We start from the raw sequence: 15,422 nt of genomic DNA on the forward strand, positions 1-15,422 counted from the left end.
CAAACATTTTAGTACTTCAACTTAAACTTGATTTCGATTAATTGCCAACGCAACATTTCAATTTCCACTTAAGTTTTTGAGGTTTTTCATATAGCAATTATATTTTATTTCAGCTTTATTTAAAAACAATTTTTTTTAATGATTTCTAATCCATAACAACACTGATTGTACATATTTGCTTGAGGACTTTTAATTTATTAACAAAGTGTTCAGCATTTATAAAGGTACAAAACTGCATGAGGTAAGCTGTCGTACAACAAACCAAAAAAAAACATGAAATTAAAATATTCGTCTTATGATCACTTCCTCCCCTGCTGCCAACTTCCTGTACAGGTCCTTCAGGTCTTCTGGCTGTGGGACTTTGGAACCTGGTGTTGGTGGAAGCTCAAAATCCGATGACACCTGCGAGTCTGATTTCGGCTCCACGGCTTCTTCCGTCTTGTGTTCAGTGTTACAGCTGTCAATCACATCTGACACCACCTCACCATTAGTCCCTCGGTTACACTGCTCACTAATAACCGCTTTACTTTCATCCACATGGACAAGAACTGTGTCCATTTGACTGAGGCTCTCTGTCCCCGCGTCTGATATATGAGTGGACTGAGAGGAATTCATGTGAAGGGAGCTGTTGTCATCCTCATCTTCATCCTGAAACAGCTCAGGTGACTGGGACGCTGTGTTTTCGGTGGAGAGTGTTTGAGTGTTGTGGCTGTTCTGACTGTTATCCAACTCGCTCTCGTCCGTCAACACCGGTTCTGCCTTGAAGAACTTTTCCCAACAAGGCTGAGCGGCTTTGGATTGGGACGAGTCCGAACGAGTCAGTTTTGTGCATGGCATTTCTGTGCAAGATGGAGGAGGTGGAGCGAGACCAGGTGGGTGAGGTACAGGAGGTTGCTCAGCATCATCTTCATCGTCATCATCATCATCGTTTGATTCGGTGCAGTCTATGTAATTGGACGAGTGTGTGGAGGGACAGGGCTGTATGAGGGTGTACATTTGGTCCGTATCATGAGAATCTTTATTGGGACTACATGGTTTTGCATTAACTGCAATATTGGTCAGATCAGCCACTGCCATCTTCCGCCGCCTCGGAGCCGTGGAAAACTCATCAAACAAGTCGTCATTACTGTCCAAACCTTAGCGGAAAAAATTGATAAGCAATAGTAACTGATTTAATGATGAATAATGATAGTTTTAATAATGAAAACTACTCCTACCTTCTGATGTGGACCTCTTTCTGGTTCTTTTAAGGGTCCCAAGCGGTTTGTAGACGATCTCTTCCCTTCCAGTATGCTTTCTGCACAATGGCTTCAACCTGAATTTAAAAAGATCGTTTTATAGTACGTATCTAGAATCTTATGACAAACATGGTAAAAAAGAGAAAAGGATCAGTCCTTACAGCTCAGAGACGTCCTCCAGTGCCTTGCCCAATGGAATGACATTAGGGTAGATGTTAACAGGACAGATGTACGATAGAAAGTCCTTAACCTAGTCGCAGGAAGTAGACATGAGCTTATGATATGCTAATACAGTGTATGCTGTCGTGTATAAAAAATAATCCAAGAGGGATTTCTCTTACCTCCAAGTAAGAGGAATGAAAAGAAAAGCATGCTCTGTAGGAACTGCTCCCCATCCTAAAAAGAATGTAAGGTAAATAAATGTAATATATAATATAATATATAAAAAAATATATATATATATATATATATATATATATATATATATATATATATATATATATATATATATATATATATATTAGTACTATATGAAGTGTATATATATTTTTAAAGTTTTTATATATATATATATATATATATATATATATATATATATATATATAAATTTAAAAATAATAAAAGTTATATATAATTATATATGTGATTATTATAATATATATATCAAAATTAATATCCATTTTCATACTGTACATTATAATTTGATGCTAAATTCACTTCTTGCAAACATATTAACTCATAAAAAGATTTTAGTTTTTAGTGTTTTAGATAAATAGTATAGAACATACTATGTCAAAACGATCCCGTTCACACAGATCCACGAAAATGATCAATAACGCTGCATTATGCATACCCGGCCAGTAGTTGGCGATGTTGCTACGAAACACTACGTGTCTATAGACTGAACCAAGTATGCCGCACAAGTCCGGAAAAGTGAAGCCAAAGCATTTCGATCACCCCCTGGTGGATGGCTACAGTATAGGTCATAAAACATTCTAATGGGACGTGAGCTAAACTAAAAAATCCAATTACACTTTAAATAATAATGTATGTCTGTCATTTTAGGTAGTTCTTATCACACAGACGTATGTTTAAGTGTTGGTTTTTCCAATAAGTTCAGTTTAAGTTACTTGATGCTATAAAAATGGTGGTGTAACATCATGACTGACAGCAGTGCTTACAAATGAGTCTGCGGGAAAGAGAGTTCTGGCGGGACCTTGATACCTTGATTTTTTTGCAATTTGCACGGAGATGATAACAGTATTGTTTTCAAAAACCTGCACTTTGAAGAAGTTAGCGTTTTCAGGCCCCCAAAATGCCATTGTTGCATAAATGAATGGCAAAAAGGCATAAAAAGTTTTCCATTTTGTGTGTAATGTACACGCCCCCTTAATACTGGCCATAACATGAAAATTATGATCTGCTCCGAGAATTTTTATATTGGTGCATTATCATGACTCACTTGACAACGACAGAGGTCTTTCTGGTCCGTTCTCCAAACCATATTGTTGAGGGTTTGATGCTGATGATGTTTAGAGGCATGCCATCTGGAGCCGTGGTGCCACACGGTAACCTGTTCGCCCTGAAGAACTCCTCATCCTGTGGAAAAAGCCACAAATGTGATCTCCGTTTACTCATTCAGGACGTATAGGTCATTATGCAAAAGATGAGCCTACCTTGGGGTGCCTACAAGCGTGGATCTGCGTGGCGCGGTTGGTGGTCACATGACACAGAATTTCAGGCATTTTTTTGAACATTTCCAAGCTGTTCACATGTATCTGCAGTAGAGAAATGGTGTTAATGTTTTAAAACAAGGCAGAAAGATCTAAAGCTAAAAAAAGAACAATTATTGACCTGTGAGCTGAACTCTTGTCCCAAGTTGGTAAAGAGGTACTCGTAACCATACGCTGCCTTACAGTTTAACCAAACGACATGGTACGGACTCTGACAGATCCAGTTCTGGACGAGCTGTCTTATCCCTGTTAAACAAGCCTCCTAAAACCGTGGAGAATCAGTTACGGAAAGATACAAGAGTCTCAAGTCTGTATGATATAATGCAGGTAAGTGTAAAAGCTCACCCTGCTGGGGATCTGATGGTACTTGGGATCAAAGAATGTGGTATCGATATACACGCTCTTTATGTCCTTCACCCTGCAACACAAACATTTGAATTATATTATCTACAAAATGTGCTGTAATTAAATATGTGATATCTGAATACCTGTCTCCAGAGTGCAAGTACTCCATTCTCGCAGCATCTCCGACAGCCAGTCTGAAGTCCCCTGTGTAGAGCACTGTACCCTGAGCACCCTCAAACAGAAACCTGTGTTAAGAGTTTCAACAGTACATCAAAAAGGACTGTATTTACGTTTTTAATGCATGTTCCTGCTCTTATACTGCAGAGGTTGCTTACATGACCGATCCTGGACAGTGTCCCGCTGGGAGCAGAGTTACAACAACATCCTCTGACTGAAGAGAAAAATAAATACGAATTCAGATCAACTCAAAAACACTCCAAAAGATTAAACTAGGAGCTAAACGCCCACCTCTCCGGTGATTTCATCTATCAGAGAGATGTGCGTTGGACTGTCCAGTTCCAGTGGGACCTAGTATGTAATGCAGAGGTTCTCATATCAGGCTGTTTAATGGTTAGCAAAATGATTTATGGAAAAATTGCATGGCTGAAATTAATACTTACAATGTGATCTTCCCAGAAGGCATATTTTGGGTTACTAAGCAGGAGCTCCTTTGTGACAAATGAGCAGTACAGCTTTACTGTTAAACTAATGAAGACAATAAGTTTGTCAATGTTTTGTCATATATATATATATATATATATATACTAAAAATGAAGGTTTTTGCTAGAGTGAATTTGGCATCACAACGTTATAATGTACAGTATGAAACGTTGATAGTAATTTTGAGATCTGTTAAATAGTTTTAAAAGAAAGTTTAAATGTTAAGATAATGGCAAAATAAATTTATATGTAAAAATAGAATAGCATAAAAGTAGAATAAATAAACTTGCATTTTAAAAATACAAAAAAATTGACAATATTTATATGCTAAGATATACATATAATAGATACGTATGCAATACTGCTGCAACTAACGATTATTTTGATATTCTTTTATTTTTTACAATTAATTGGATGAAAATATCAAAAAATTATTACATTAAAAATTAATTTTAATCCATTATTTTAAACAATGTTATTCCACATCCTGCCCACTGCTGTCCTCCAAACAGTGTGTAATATAAAGCCAAAAATGTATAGTGAAAATATATAAATATAAAAAATAAATATATAAATATATAGTGAATATGTAAGCTATGCTGTATATTATAAGCAAAAAAGGTTTAAAATACAAACATTACATTCTAAACCTTAAAACAAATGATTGCTTACTATTTTAAAGCAGAAATTAATTTAAAAATTATAATAAAAGCAAAAAATGTCACTGGCGGATGGTTTCCGTGCACAGCGCGCATGCGCGACTAATCGATAATAACGTTTAACGATCATTTTCATTATCGATCATAATGAATTTGATCGATTAGTTGTTGCAGCCCTACTGCTGCATCATAGTACAGAAACTGAAAAAAAATTGAAATAGTAATATTGAAAAAAAAAATAATAGTAAATAAACATAATAAATTGAACTGACTTTTATTTCATATTTCATGCTGTCTCAAAATAGCACAGTTGAGTACACTTAGATGTTCTTAAGATGATATTAAGAAGTACTAAAGAAGAATTTTTAGTATATTAAGTACAAAATTAGTGCACGAAAATAGAGCACTTTAAGTACATTATAGAAATGTACTTTCTTTCACCTGGGCAGCCATCACTCACCTAAACTTCAGTTTTCTCTTCAGTAAAGGTCCTTTCAACCCTTTCATATGATCTGTTAAACATAAACATCAACAGATATGTCAGATCAGTGATCATAAATAAAGCAAACCATTTTAGCCATTCATGCTGCCTGGAAAGTGCATATCAGGATCCGATGCGATGTCCATAATATATACATATATATATATATATATATGTGTGCACCTTTATGGCAGTGAGAGAGGAAATAAGCTCTGGCGTGCAAATTCTCCCTGTCGAATCGGTCCAGGGAGATGGTGGAATATTCCTTCATGCGTCCAGCAAACGAGCTCATGCTGCCTGCGCTGAGTCTGAGCTGATGAAGAACTCCAGATCCTCCTGAAAGCTCAGGACATCACTGCCTGAACTCTTCCTGGGCTCGAGACGCAGACAGCAGCACCCCTGCATCTGTCTTTCCTCCTCCTGGCATCGCTTTGGTATGAAGTCACGTGAGTCGGAAATAAACATGTGTAACTTGATAGTGTAAATTTTACAGCGACATCTAATGGACTAAAAGACAATCGGTATACTCTAAAATAGTACACAATTTCACAAATAATTGTGCATATCCAAAAACTGTTTGGAATTCTTCTAGGGAATTTCCGGGTATAAGTTTGATTGGCCAACCAAACTTGTGTTATTCCAGGAATGTTTTCTATTGGCCATCATGCTAAGTTGCTAGGAAACAATGATGCGCAACAGCTCAGTCAATCGAGCACGTTGACAATTCAGCCTTTAATCACACACGGCAATGTAAGTTTGTATTTAATACTAATAAATATTACCTTCTAGATATGACCACCTAACTGTGGTCACACTGTGTTTATTCTAAATGAGAAGAATAGTGTGAGATGTGTTTATTATGATACACAGAAATCATGTCCTGCTCAGTTTTCCTGGATAACAAGGCCAAGCCGAAGTCCATAAGCCGAGCGAAGCAGTGGACAGGTGAGGTGGAGGACCTGTACAGATTTCAGCAGGCTGGATACAGAGATGAGCTCGAGTACCGACAAATCAAACAAGTCGAGGTACCCCATCACTTTTATTACCGTTATAATAATCACATTATTACTACTATTATATAATGCTTAACCAGTCGTTATAATATACATGCAAAGTGAGATCACATGCAAATCAATTAATCACGATTATTTGTGTTTATATATATATATATATATATACACACACACACACACACACACACACACATGTATATATCTACATATATATATATATATATATATATATATATATATATATATATATATATATATATATATATATATATATATACACACAGTACAGTCCAAAAGTTTGGAACCACTAAGATTTTTAATGTTTTTAAAAGAAGTTTCGTCTGCTCACCAAGGCTACATTTATTTAATTAATTAATATTAATTAATTTTATTAAAATTTTATTTATTTCGTTTATTTAATTAATAAATATTATTGCAATTTAAAATAACTGTGTACTATTTAAATGTATTTGACAAAGTAATTTATTCCTGTGATGCAAAGCTGAATTTTCAGCATCGTTTACTCCAGTCTTCAGTGTCACATGATCCTTCAGAAATCATTCTAATATGCTGATTTGCTGCTCAATAAACATTTATGATTATTTTCAATGTTGAAAACAGTTGTGTACTTTTTTTTTTCAGGATTCCTTGATGAATAGAAAGTTCAAAAGAACAGCATTTATCTGAAATACAAAGCTTCTGTAGCATTATACACTACCGTTCAAAAGTTTGGGGTCAGTAAGAATTTTTATTTTTATTTTTTTGAAAAGAAATTAAAGAAATGAATACTTTTATTCAGCAAGGATGCATTAAATCAATCAAAAGTGGCAGTAAAGACATTTATAATGTTACAAAAGATTAGATTTCAGATAAACACTGTTCTTTTGAACTTTCTATTCATCAAATAATCCTGAAAAAAAATATTGTACACAAATATTTTGTACAATTGTACACATTAAATGTTTCTTGAGCAGCAGATCAGCATATTAGAATGATTTCTGAAGGATCATGTGACACTGAAGACTGGAGTAACAATGCTGAAAATTCAGCTTTGCATCACAGGAATAAATTACTTTGTGAAATATATTCAAATAGAAAACAGTTATTTTAAATTGTAATAATATTTCACAATATTACTGTTTTTTACTGTATTTTTAATTAAATAAATGTAGCCTTGGTGAGCAGACGAAACTTCTTTTAAAAACATTAAAAATCTTAGTGGTTCCAAACTTTTGGACTGTACTGTGTATATATATATATATATATATATATATATATATATATATATATATATATACAAACTTTTGTTAGATGCAATTAATTGCGATTAAGCGATTTGACAGCACTATTATATATATATATATATAGTTGCAAGAAAAAGTATGTGAACCACTTGCAGAATCTGTGAATATGTTAAATATTTTAACAAAATAAGAGAGATCATACAAAATGCATGTCATTTTTTATTTAGTACTGTCCTGAGTAAGATATTTTACATAAAAGATGTTTACATATAATTCACAAGACAAAAAAATAGCTGAATTTATTAAAATGACCTAGTTCAAAAGTATGTGAACCATTGATTCTCAATACTGTGTGTGGTTACCTGGATGATCTGTGACTGTTTGTTTGTTTTGTGATGGTTGTTCATGAGTCTCTTGTTTGTCCTGAGCAAGTAAACTTAGCTCTGTTCTTCAGAAAAATCCTCCAGGTCCTGCAGATTGTTCCATCTTTTCACACTGAGGACAACTGAGGGACTCAAACTCAACTATTAAAAAAGGTTCAAACATTCACTGATGCTCCAGAAGGAAACACGATGCATTAAGAGCCGGGGGGTGAAAACCTTTTGAATTTGAAGATCAAGGAATTTAATTTGTCTTCTGACAAACATTTAAGTATCTTCTGTTGCTTCCAAGGGGCAGTACTAAATGAAAAACAATGATATTTAAACAAAATAAGAAACATTTGGACATCTTCGTCCTGTTCAAAAGTTTTCACCCTGCGAGTCTTAATGCATCATGTTTCCCTCTAGAGCATCAGTGAATGTTTGAACCTTTTTTAATAGTTGTGTTTGAGTCCCTCAGTTGTCCTCAGTGCGAAAAGACGGATCTCAGAATCATTCAGTCACTGCTGGAAAGGGTTCAAATAAGCAAAAGATGCTTGAAAACTGAAGAATTTTCGGGACCTGCAGGATTTTTCTGAAGAACAGAGCTCAGTTTAACTGCTCAGGACAAACAAGAGACTCATGAACAACCATCACAAAACATAAAAACAGTCATAAATCATCAGGTAACCACACACAGTATTAAGAACCAATGGTTCACATACTTTTGAACAGGGTTATTTTCATAAATTCTGCTATTTTTTGTCTTGTGAATTACATGTAAACATCTTTTATGTAAAATATCTTACTCAGGACAGTACTAAATAAAAAATAACATGCATTTTGTATGATCTCTCTTATTTTGTTAAAATTTTTCACATCGCGACTAATATAAAAGTTTATTTATTATATGTTATTATTTGAAACATTAATAATTGATTATGTTGTGGTCATTGTGGTCATTGCCATTGTTGTGGTCATTTTTTTTTTTGCATATTAAAATAAAACATTGAGCTGTAGTTTTTGCCTTTTTTGCCAAATAATTTTGTCAGATATACACACACAGATATAGTCGTAGTAATTTACATCAACACCCTTTATTAAAAATTTGTTAAACATTTTTACAAACTTTTATGTTTGATGTGATTAATCGCATTTAATCGATTTGACAGCATATATATATATATATATATATATACACACACACACACACACACACACACACACACACACACACACACACACACACACATACATACATATTAAACTTTCATTGGTATGTTTTATTTTTCTTATAAATACTTAATTGTAACTTACTGGCAACACAGTCCTGATTTCTTGTTGAACCTTGTTGTGTTGTCCTTTCAGATTGACCGTTGGCCAGAGACTGGGTTTGTGAAGAAGCTCCAGCGTCGAGATAATACCTTCTACTACTACAACAGAAAGCGGGAGTGTGAAGACCGAGAGGTCCATAAAGTGAAGGTGTATGCGTACTGACAGCTCCCCGACCCAACCAGCGCTTATGCCATTTTCATTTTTTATTTCCCATTTTGAAATGTTGTCTTTAGAAAACTCATGGTCAGAGATGTCTTGCTGTTTTCCTTATGTAAGTTTCTGAATAATAAAAAAAATATCTTAATAAACTTTTTCATGTGAACAAATCATTTGATGTTTTTTATTTAAAGGTGCAATATGTATAATTTTCTGTCCTCTAGAGGTCGCTAGAGGCCTATTTAAAACAAAGGCGTAGCTTGATGACGCCAAGTTTAAGAGCAGAATCTTGGGACATGTGGTCTTCACCTCACAGTCGGTGGAAAATATTCAGGATAGGACTCGGGAAGAAATCATGTTAATGGATGCGATTATTAATGTTACTGTAGCATGAAGCAGAGCAGGACCGAGTGTTGTGGGAGCTGAACGAGGCCGCTGGAGCGATTGTTAACGAGAGACGAATGCAACACATGCCTCACGAGAAGCGGGACTTTTATTATGCCACAGTCGCCGGCGCTGCTTCCGCTTTTCCGGTCATGAGTATGAGGTAACACAGCTCTGTTTATCATATTATTAGATACATTTGAGTGTGTTGAAAATGTTATAACGTTACTCTGTGCGTTCGCTCGGCGGCTGCTGTGAGACACTGTTACACACTGCAGTAAGATCGATCAATTTTAGAATATCATATTAAATGCTGGATGGCTTGTGTTGATAAATGGCATGCAATTCATTTTAAAACATATTGTATGATGGAGAAAATTCTGTATTACTGTTACTAAAAATAAAGCTGCATCTGATTATGCTATGTTAGCTACTTGACAAAATAGTGTTTTTCTCTGAGGCATGGTAAAATGTGGTACTCGAAAATTAGATTTAAACAATAAGACTAAACGTGTTGAGCTATATAACAACAATTAGTTTAGTCTATGAATATATATCAAAACAGTTGTTCCCTTGTCTATTAAAACATGTAAATATTAAAGCGTCTTTTGTGTTTCTACAAAATAAAACCGGAAACGAGGATGACGCAATTGACAGGCGACTCCTCACACGTCCCGGAGCCTTGGTTAAAATTGCTATTTTCTCACGATTTACAAATAGTTGGAAACATTTGGGATATTGTGAGTACTCAAGTAAACAAAATATATAACACTGGCCTAGTGGTTTTTGGATATTTTACTGCAAAATTCTTACATATTGCATCTTTAAAGGTGAATAGCCAGACTTTCATCTCTTTACAAAATTCTCCCAAGCCTGTACAAAAACCTGTTAAACATAGGTTGGTATATAAATGTAAATATATAAAATTATATAAAACAAATTATATAAAAGGTGTTTTGCTCTTTTTTTATTAATTAGAAAAGACTGTATTTTTTTTTTTTTTTTTACTGTTTTAGTGTTACTTATAAAATATATTCTGACATAATTTTATGTTTGTGCCTTCAACAACAAATACGATAAACGTAAAACTAACCGTATGGCCCTTTAAGAACGCGTCACTTCCGGTTTCATACGGCTAGCCGTTATTACTGTTCTTTTGAAGTCATGCGGATAATACTGTGATCGGAAAACACCCCCGTGTGATCAATAAACCCCTCTGTTTGTTATATCCAGGTAAGTTATATAAGTTTATTTGTTTATTATATTCTGAATCCATCTTCCCCGTTCGGACGGTTTGTTTTCATTCACATTAGCTTGTTAGCTCTTAATATTAATATGTAACAGCAATCTGATTGTAGTCATATTTACGTTTTTGTTTAAGTTAACATACATGTTCAGACTAAGAAAGACAGTTTAGAGGATGATATTTTTGATCGGTCTGTTAGTTTGTGTGTACGCTATATAAACAAACAAAAAAAATCAATTCATGCACCTGCACCGATTCTGTCAAAGTAATAAAGTCATTTACTGGACTGATAAGCTGTTTAGATGAACATTCCCTGGTTATCTGAAACTGATTCGCGATTGTTTTGTTTGGATTGTTTTATGGCCAGTAAGCAATTTTAAATAGGCCACCCTTTTGAACAGAAACTAGTCTAGACTAGAACAATCAATACTAGAAGAGTAAGTGACATTAGACACTAATGGTGCATTTGTTTTATTTGGTTACAGAGCTGAAAATAGTCTGGAGATCCTCCTCTTCTTCCAGCCTCAGATATCTGTTGACATGAGCTGCAGTTAGAAATTTCAGCCATCTATTCATCATCATGAGGAAGATTTGTTTTGGATCACAAAGTAATGTGCTGTAGGTTGTTTACATACAAACTTTTAGAGCTTAATTTTCTTTAGTTCATCCAAATTGTCATTATTTAAGCTGTTCCAAACCTATATGACTTCCAAAGAATACAGATGATAAAGCAAGTTTCATTTTTAGGTTAACTTTCACTTTAATGATGCATCTTTCCAGTGACACCAGTACTATTGTACTTGGTGTGACCCAAATAAATGGCCATAAGATTGTTTAAATATCATGTTTATATGTGACTATATAGTTAAATAAATATTAACATGGCTCTGCACAAGCCATGCGCTGATGCCAAGATCAACTGCTCACATGACTGATCACACATTTTTAAGGCTGTGCTTATGGTTTCATGATCCAGTCCCTTGGGCTGATTACTAGAAAGGCCAGCTTGTTGTGTTACTCTTAAGCACCATTGTAAGAAAAGTCTTTGGATTCATGGGAAAAGGAGCAAAGTGCATGACGTATCATTCAGTGCTGAGGCTCTGGGGTTTGTTTTAGTTCATATCACACACTTTGACGTGCCATGAAATTATCAGGAGAATTAACTAAATGAATGTTTTAAGTAACGTGTCGTGTGGCTGATCTGTACTCTAGGTGACCCAACCATGACTATGTGCTGTTCATAAATCGCTTGCCCTGAGGAGCGAACCCAACGTAGAGAGCAGCGAGCAGCATGCACTGCCATCCTCCGCTTCAGAGGGGCTGCTGCTGGTAGAAGGTATCAGGAAAGGGTGTGTGCACTGCTCCGGCCATGGATGACTTCGCTACGCGCACATATGGCACCAGTGGCATGGACAACAGACCTCTGTTCGGGGAGACATCGGCCAGGGTAACTCACCTGTTAACATGAAATTAAAACCTTTTTTGCTAAACAATACAAAAAATCTCTCTCTCTCTCATATTGAGTATTGGAAGCGTTTCAGATATTTCGGTATCGATATGTATCGAAAAAACTATATTTTTGACACAACATTGCACTTAGTTTATTATTTTAGAAGCGTTTTTGAAAGATTACAATTGAAAATGTATAAAATTCAACCTGCCAAAGTGCATTTGGCGGGTGTTAATGTCAAGTTGTTAATAATGTTAATGTCAAGCCCTGTGTGTGTATGTGTGTATATTTTTTATATATATATATATATATATATACACATTTATACATTTTCAATTGTAATCTTTTATAGGTTTTTCGATACATATCGATACCAAAATATCTGAAACGCTTCCAATACTCATTTTCTGAAGAATAGATACATGATACCAGCTGGTCTTTCTCTCTCATCTTTCTGACAGTGAGTTGACACACAAACCCGCTTCCCTTCACTTGTTTCATTTCCTCTGGATGAATATTGTTGGTGTTACAGGGGTTGAATTTTGACGTGGGATTGCATGTATTACATTACATTTTACTCATTCCCACAGATTTTGTGCTCGCACCCAAAGTGCGTGCACATAAAGCCTCCTTTTTATTATTTTTTTGCTGCTTATTGCGCTTAAATAGTCAAATACACACAAAATAATGTCAAAATGCAGGTCTTGGCGAGTATTCACGTAAATACAGTCAGTTATGTTTTGAGTGAACATAAACAGTTGAGAAAGTACACTCACGTGTAACAGTATAATGGATCCGTGCGTCAGGTCTTAAAGTGACAGCAGCCTAATATACCTGGCCATTTTGAGACTTTCCATGTATTGGTGACATGTAGATATTTTAAAAAAGATCATATTCATTGCAGCACCTTGAGTTACCTGTAAAGTGCAACTATTTTCTGTCAGCTACACTAATATATTTTTGTTAATCACTTTCAGGATAGAATCATCAATCTAGTGATCGGTGGACTCGCGTCTTTACTCGTTCTGGTAAGTTTTCCCCACTAATGAAGATCTCAATATGTCTGTTAATCATATTGTCATTATTAACTCCATCTCTTTCAGGTGACCATCATTAGCTCATTTGTCTTCCCTTCACTGCCTCCCAAGCCATTGAACATTTTCTTTGCTGTCTGTATCATGCTAGTCTGCGGATCAGTGTTGGTTCTGGTAAGTAAGAACTTGCCATTCTTTAAATGGTACCAAAGAGAGATAAAAGTTTTGATGCAATTCCTGACCAAATAAATCACTTTCTTTCAGATATTCTGGTATAGGCAGGGCGATCTGGAGCCCAAGTTTCGCAACTTGATCTACTACATGCTCTGCTCCATCGTTCTGCTGTGTATCTGTGCCAACTTGTACTTTCATGATGTGGGACGTGATAAACAGAGCAATGCCTTATAATACTGTTACCACGGGAACCGTCCCAATCAGCGGAATGTTCATCATTATGTGGGTGCTTTGGAACCCCAATTGAGTTCTTGAATCAGGAGAATTCATTTTCCTACAAGCCCCGTTTGTGTGGGCAGGGCCAGTCTGCCTTTGGGAGCCATATTAGTGGACAAAACACATAATAGATGCAAACATGCTAGCGATCAGTAGCACTCTGGGATGTCCACGCACACGTTTTGCACCCTGAATGCTGTACACAGCTTAACCTATATGCCAATGACAAGACTTTTGAAAAGTTTATTGAAATAAGCCATGGCAATGCGTAATGTTTTTATATTTGTACATGACACACCTATGGTACATTCCTAATTAAGATATTCCTTATTTTGTATTTAAATGATCAGAATCTTGAATAGGAGCACTTGATTAAAGACATGCAGCAGTCACTGTAAATCATGTTTTTGTTCATTTTTCTAAATTACTGAACACTGTTATTTGATATGGTGAAAACCTTAAAATTTTGGTTATAAACCGTTGTTATTTGGATTGTATGTAATTAATAAATACATATACACAATATGCATTTGTAAGTTCTTTTGTGCTTTATTTTTAGTATAAAGTTGTGGTGCATTTTGTCTGAAACAGTGGAAAGTTTCATATGAAAAGACTGAGGAACTTGTTGGTTCACATTTCATCTTTGGGACCTCTAGAGGCTGCATTGGGGTTTGGACACCCTCTCATTAGAGCTTTACAACTTTGTCCTGTGCAAATTGGGGACTGATCAATCTATTCAAATGTACATCTAATCAAATTAAAGCTGGATTTGAAATTAAACTTGCAGGATTGGAGACTAGATGTTCCATGCAGTTTGTATTCTGTAAATATATTTTTACTTTTGGGGGCTAAACTGTTAGATAAAACACATTACTAATTTAGATCACACATTTACAAAACGAGAAAAACAGTAGCTTGTAGTATTAGCAACTGTTAAGTTTTGAAAAAAAAAAAAAAAAACATTTTCGTTCATCTATATTTTTGATGAATAAAAATTTTGTAAGTAGGCCTGCATTCCATACAAGGGCTCTTGCAATATCCCAAAATAAATGAATGAATAAAAAGTGCTCCTACTTTGCACTAATGGATGATAGCAACTCTCTTGAAAACAACTGACAAAGCTTAAATTTTATTCATAATTTTGTCAATAAATACATTTAAAACAAACCAAGAAAAATCAAGAATTTTTGAAGTTTTTATGCAAACTAAAAGCATACAGTCTAGTGTTTTGAATTTGGAGTTAGTCTTATTACTGCTTTCAAATACCACTTTATAATTTTCATTATATAAAACAAAGCTTGTGCAAAAACACTCCTAAAGCGTTGTGTTTTAATCATGGAGATCTGAGATCTTTGAGATTTTTTATGTTAAATCACTGTCATAAAAGCTGAAGTCGACTGGAACTTTACAGACTCTGTGGTTCAGTGAATAATTATTTGCCTTTCATACATGAAGTTTTGGGTTTGAATCCCACTGTTGCATAAGTTTGTCATCATCTACAACATAAAGCTAATAAAAACCCTGTCCAAACCACTCCACGATGTGAAAGACTCAGTGGTTCAGTGGTTAAAGCGTTGTGTTTTAATCATGGAGACTCGAGTTCAAATCTACCCTGTTGTTTGTGTTCGATCACTG

General features: G+C 35.0%; 3 protein-coding genes across 3 annotated transcripts; 2 read left to right on the forward strand and 1 right to left on the reverse strand.

The window, feature by feature from the left end:
- Positions 1-174: 174 nt before the first annotated feature.
- dclre1c (DNA cross-link repair 1C, PSO2 homolog (S. cerevisiae)) lies at positions 175-5,585 on the reverse strand. Its single transcript, XM_048155060.1, has 14 exons — positions 5,300-5,585; positions 5,096-5,147; positions 3,937-4,021; positions 3,785-3,844; positions 3,652-3,707; positions 3,460-3,561; positions 3,317-3,389; positions 3,093-3,233; positions 2,915-3,016; positions 2,701-2,837; positions 1,580-1,634; positions 1,400-1,488; positions 1,218-1,315; positions 175-1,136 (listed from the first exon to the last, which is right to left on the reverse strand). Exons 1-14 carry the CDS (start codon positions 5,406-5,408, stop codon positions 280-282), a joined length of 2,016 nt encoding a protein of 671 aa, XP_048011017.1. The 5' UTR covers positions 5,409-5,585; the 3' UTR covers positions 175-279.
- A 155-nt stretch (positions 5,586-5,740) lies between these two features.
- meig1 (meiosis/spermiogenesis associated 1) lies at positions 5,741-9,393 on the forward strand. Its single transcript, XM_048155064.1, has 3 exons — positions 5,741-5,866; positions 5,987-6,141; positions 9,101-9,393. The coding sequence occupies exons 2-3, from the start codon at positions 5,992-5,994 to the stop codon at positions 9,227-9,229; spliced, it is 279 nt and encodes a 92-aa protein (XP_048011021.1). The 5' UTR covers positions 5,741-5,866; positions 5,987-5,991; the 3' UTR covers positions 9,230-9,393.
- A 2,769-nt stretch (positions 9,394-12,162) lies between these two features.
- tmem243b (transmembrane protein 243, mitochondrial b) lies at positions 12,163-14,312 on the forward strand. The gene is made up of 4 exons (XM_048154648.1): positions 12,163-12,300; positions 13,281-13,331; positions 13,407-13,511; positions 13,602-14,312. Exons 1-4 carry the CDS (start codon positions 12,223-12,225, stop codon positions 13,743-13,745), a joined length of 378 nt encoding a protein of 125 aa, XP_048010605.1. The 5' UTR covers positions 12,163-12,222; the 3' UTR covers positions 13,746-14,312.
- Positions 14,313-15,422: the final 1,110 nt, after the last annotated feature.

This window comes from Megalobrama amblycephala, linkage group LG14 (assembly GCF_018812025.1).
Source record: "Megalobrama amblycephala isolate DHTTF-2021 linkage group LG14, ASM1881202v1, whole genome shotgun sequence".
Taxonomy (NCBI): Eukaryota; Metazoa; Chordata; class Actinopteri; order Cypriniformes; family Xenocyprididae; genus Megalobrama; species Megalobrama amblycephala.

Bases quoted from the DNA above. Each gene is read 5' to 3' on its own strand.
- dclre1c (XM_048155060.1), bottom strand. From the start codon at position 5,408: ATGAGCTCGTTTGCTGGACGCATGAAGGAATATTCCACCATCTCCCTG. The intron at 5,148-5,299 runs GTGCACACATAT...TATGTTTAACAG, and splicing joins CCTCTCTCACTGCCATAAAG to ATCATATGAAAGGGTTGAAA. The intron at 2,838-2,914 runs GTAGGCTCATCT...CTTTTTCCACAG, and splicing joins ACGCTTGTAGGCACCCCAAG to GATGAGGAGTTCTTCAGGGC.
- meig1 (XM_048155064.1), top strand. From the start codon at position 5,992: ATGTCCTGCTCAGTTTTCCTGGATAACAAGGCCAAGCCGAAGTCCATA. The intron at 6,142-9,100 runs GTACCCCATCAC...TTGTCCTTTCAG, and splicing joins GACAAATCAAACAAGTCGAG to ATTGACCGTTGGCCAGAGAC.
- tmem243b (XM_048154648.1), top strand. From the start codon at position 12,223: ATGGATGACTTCGCTACGCGCACATATGGCACCAGTGGCATGGACAAC. The intron at 13,332-13,406 runs GTAAGTTTTCCC...CATCTCTTTCAG, and splicing joins TCGCGTCTTTACTCGTTCTG to GTGACCATCATTAGCTCATT. The intron at 13,512-13,601 runs GTAAGTAAGAAC...ACTTTCTTTCAG, and splicing joins GCGGATCAGTGTTGGTTCTG to ATATTCTGGTATAGGCAGGG.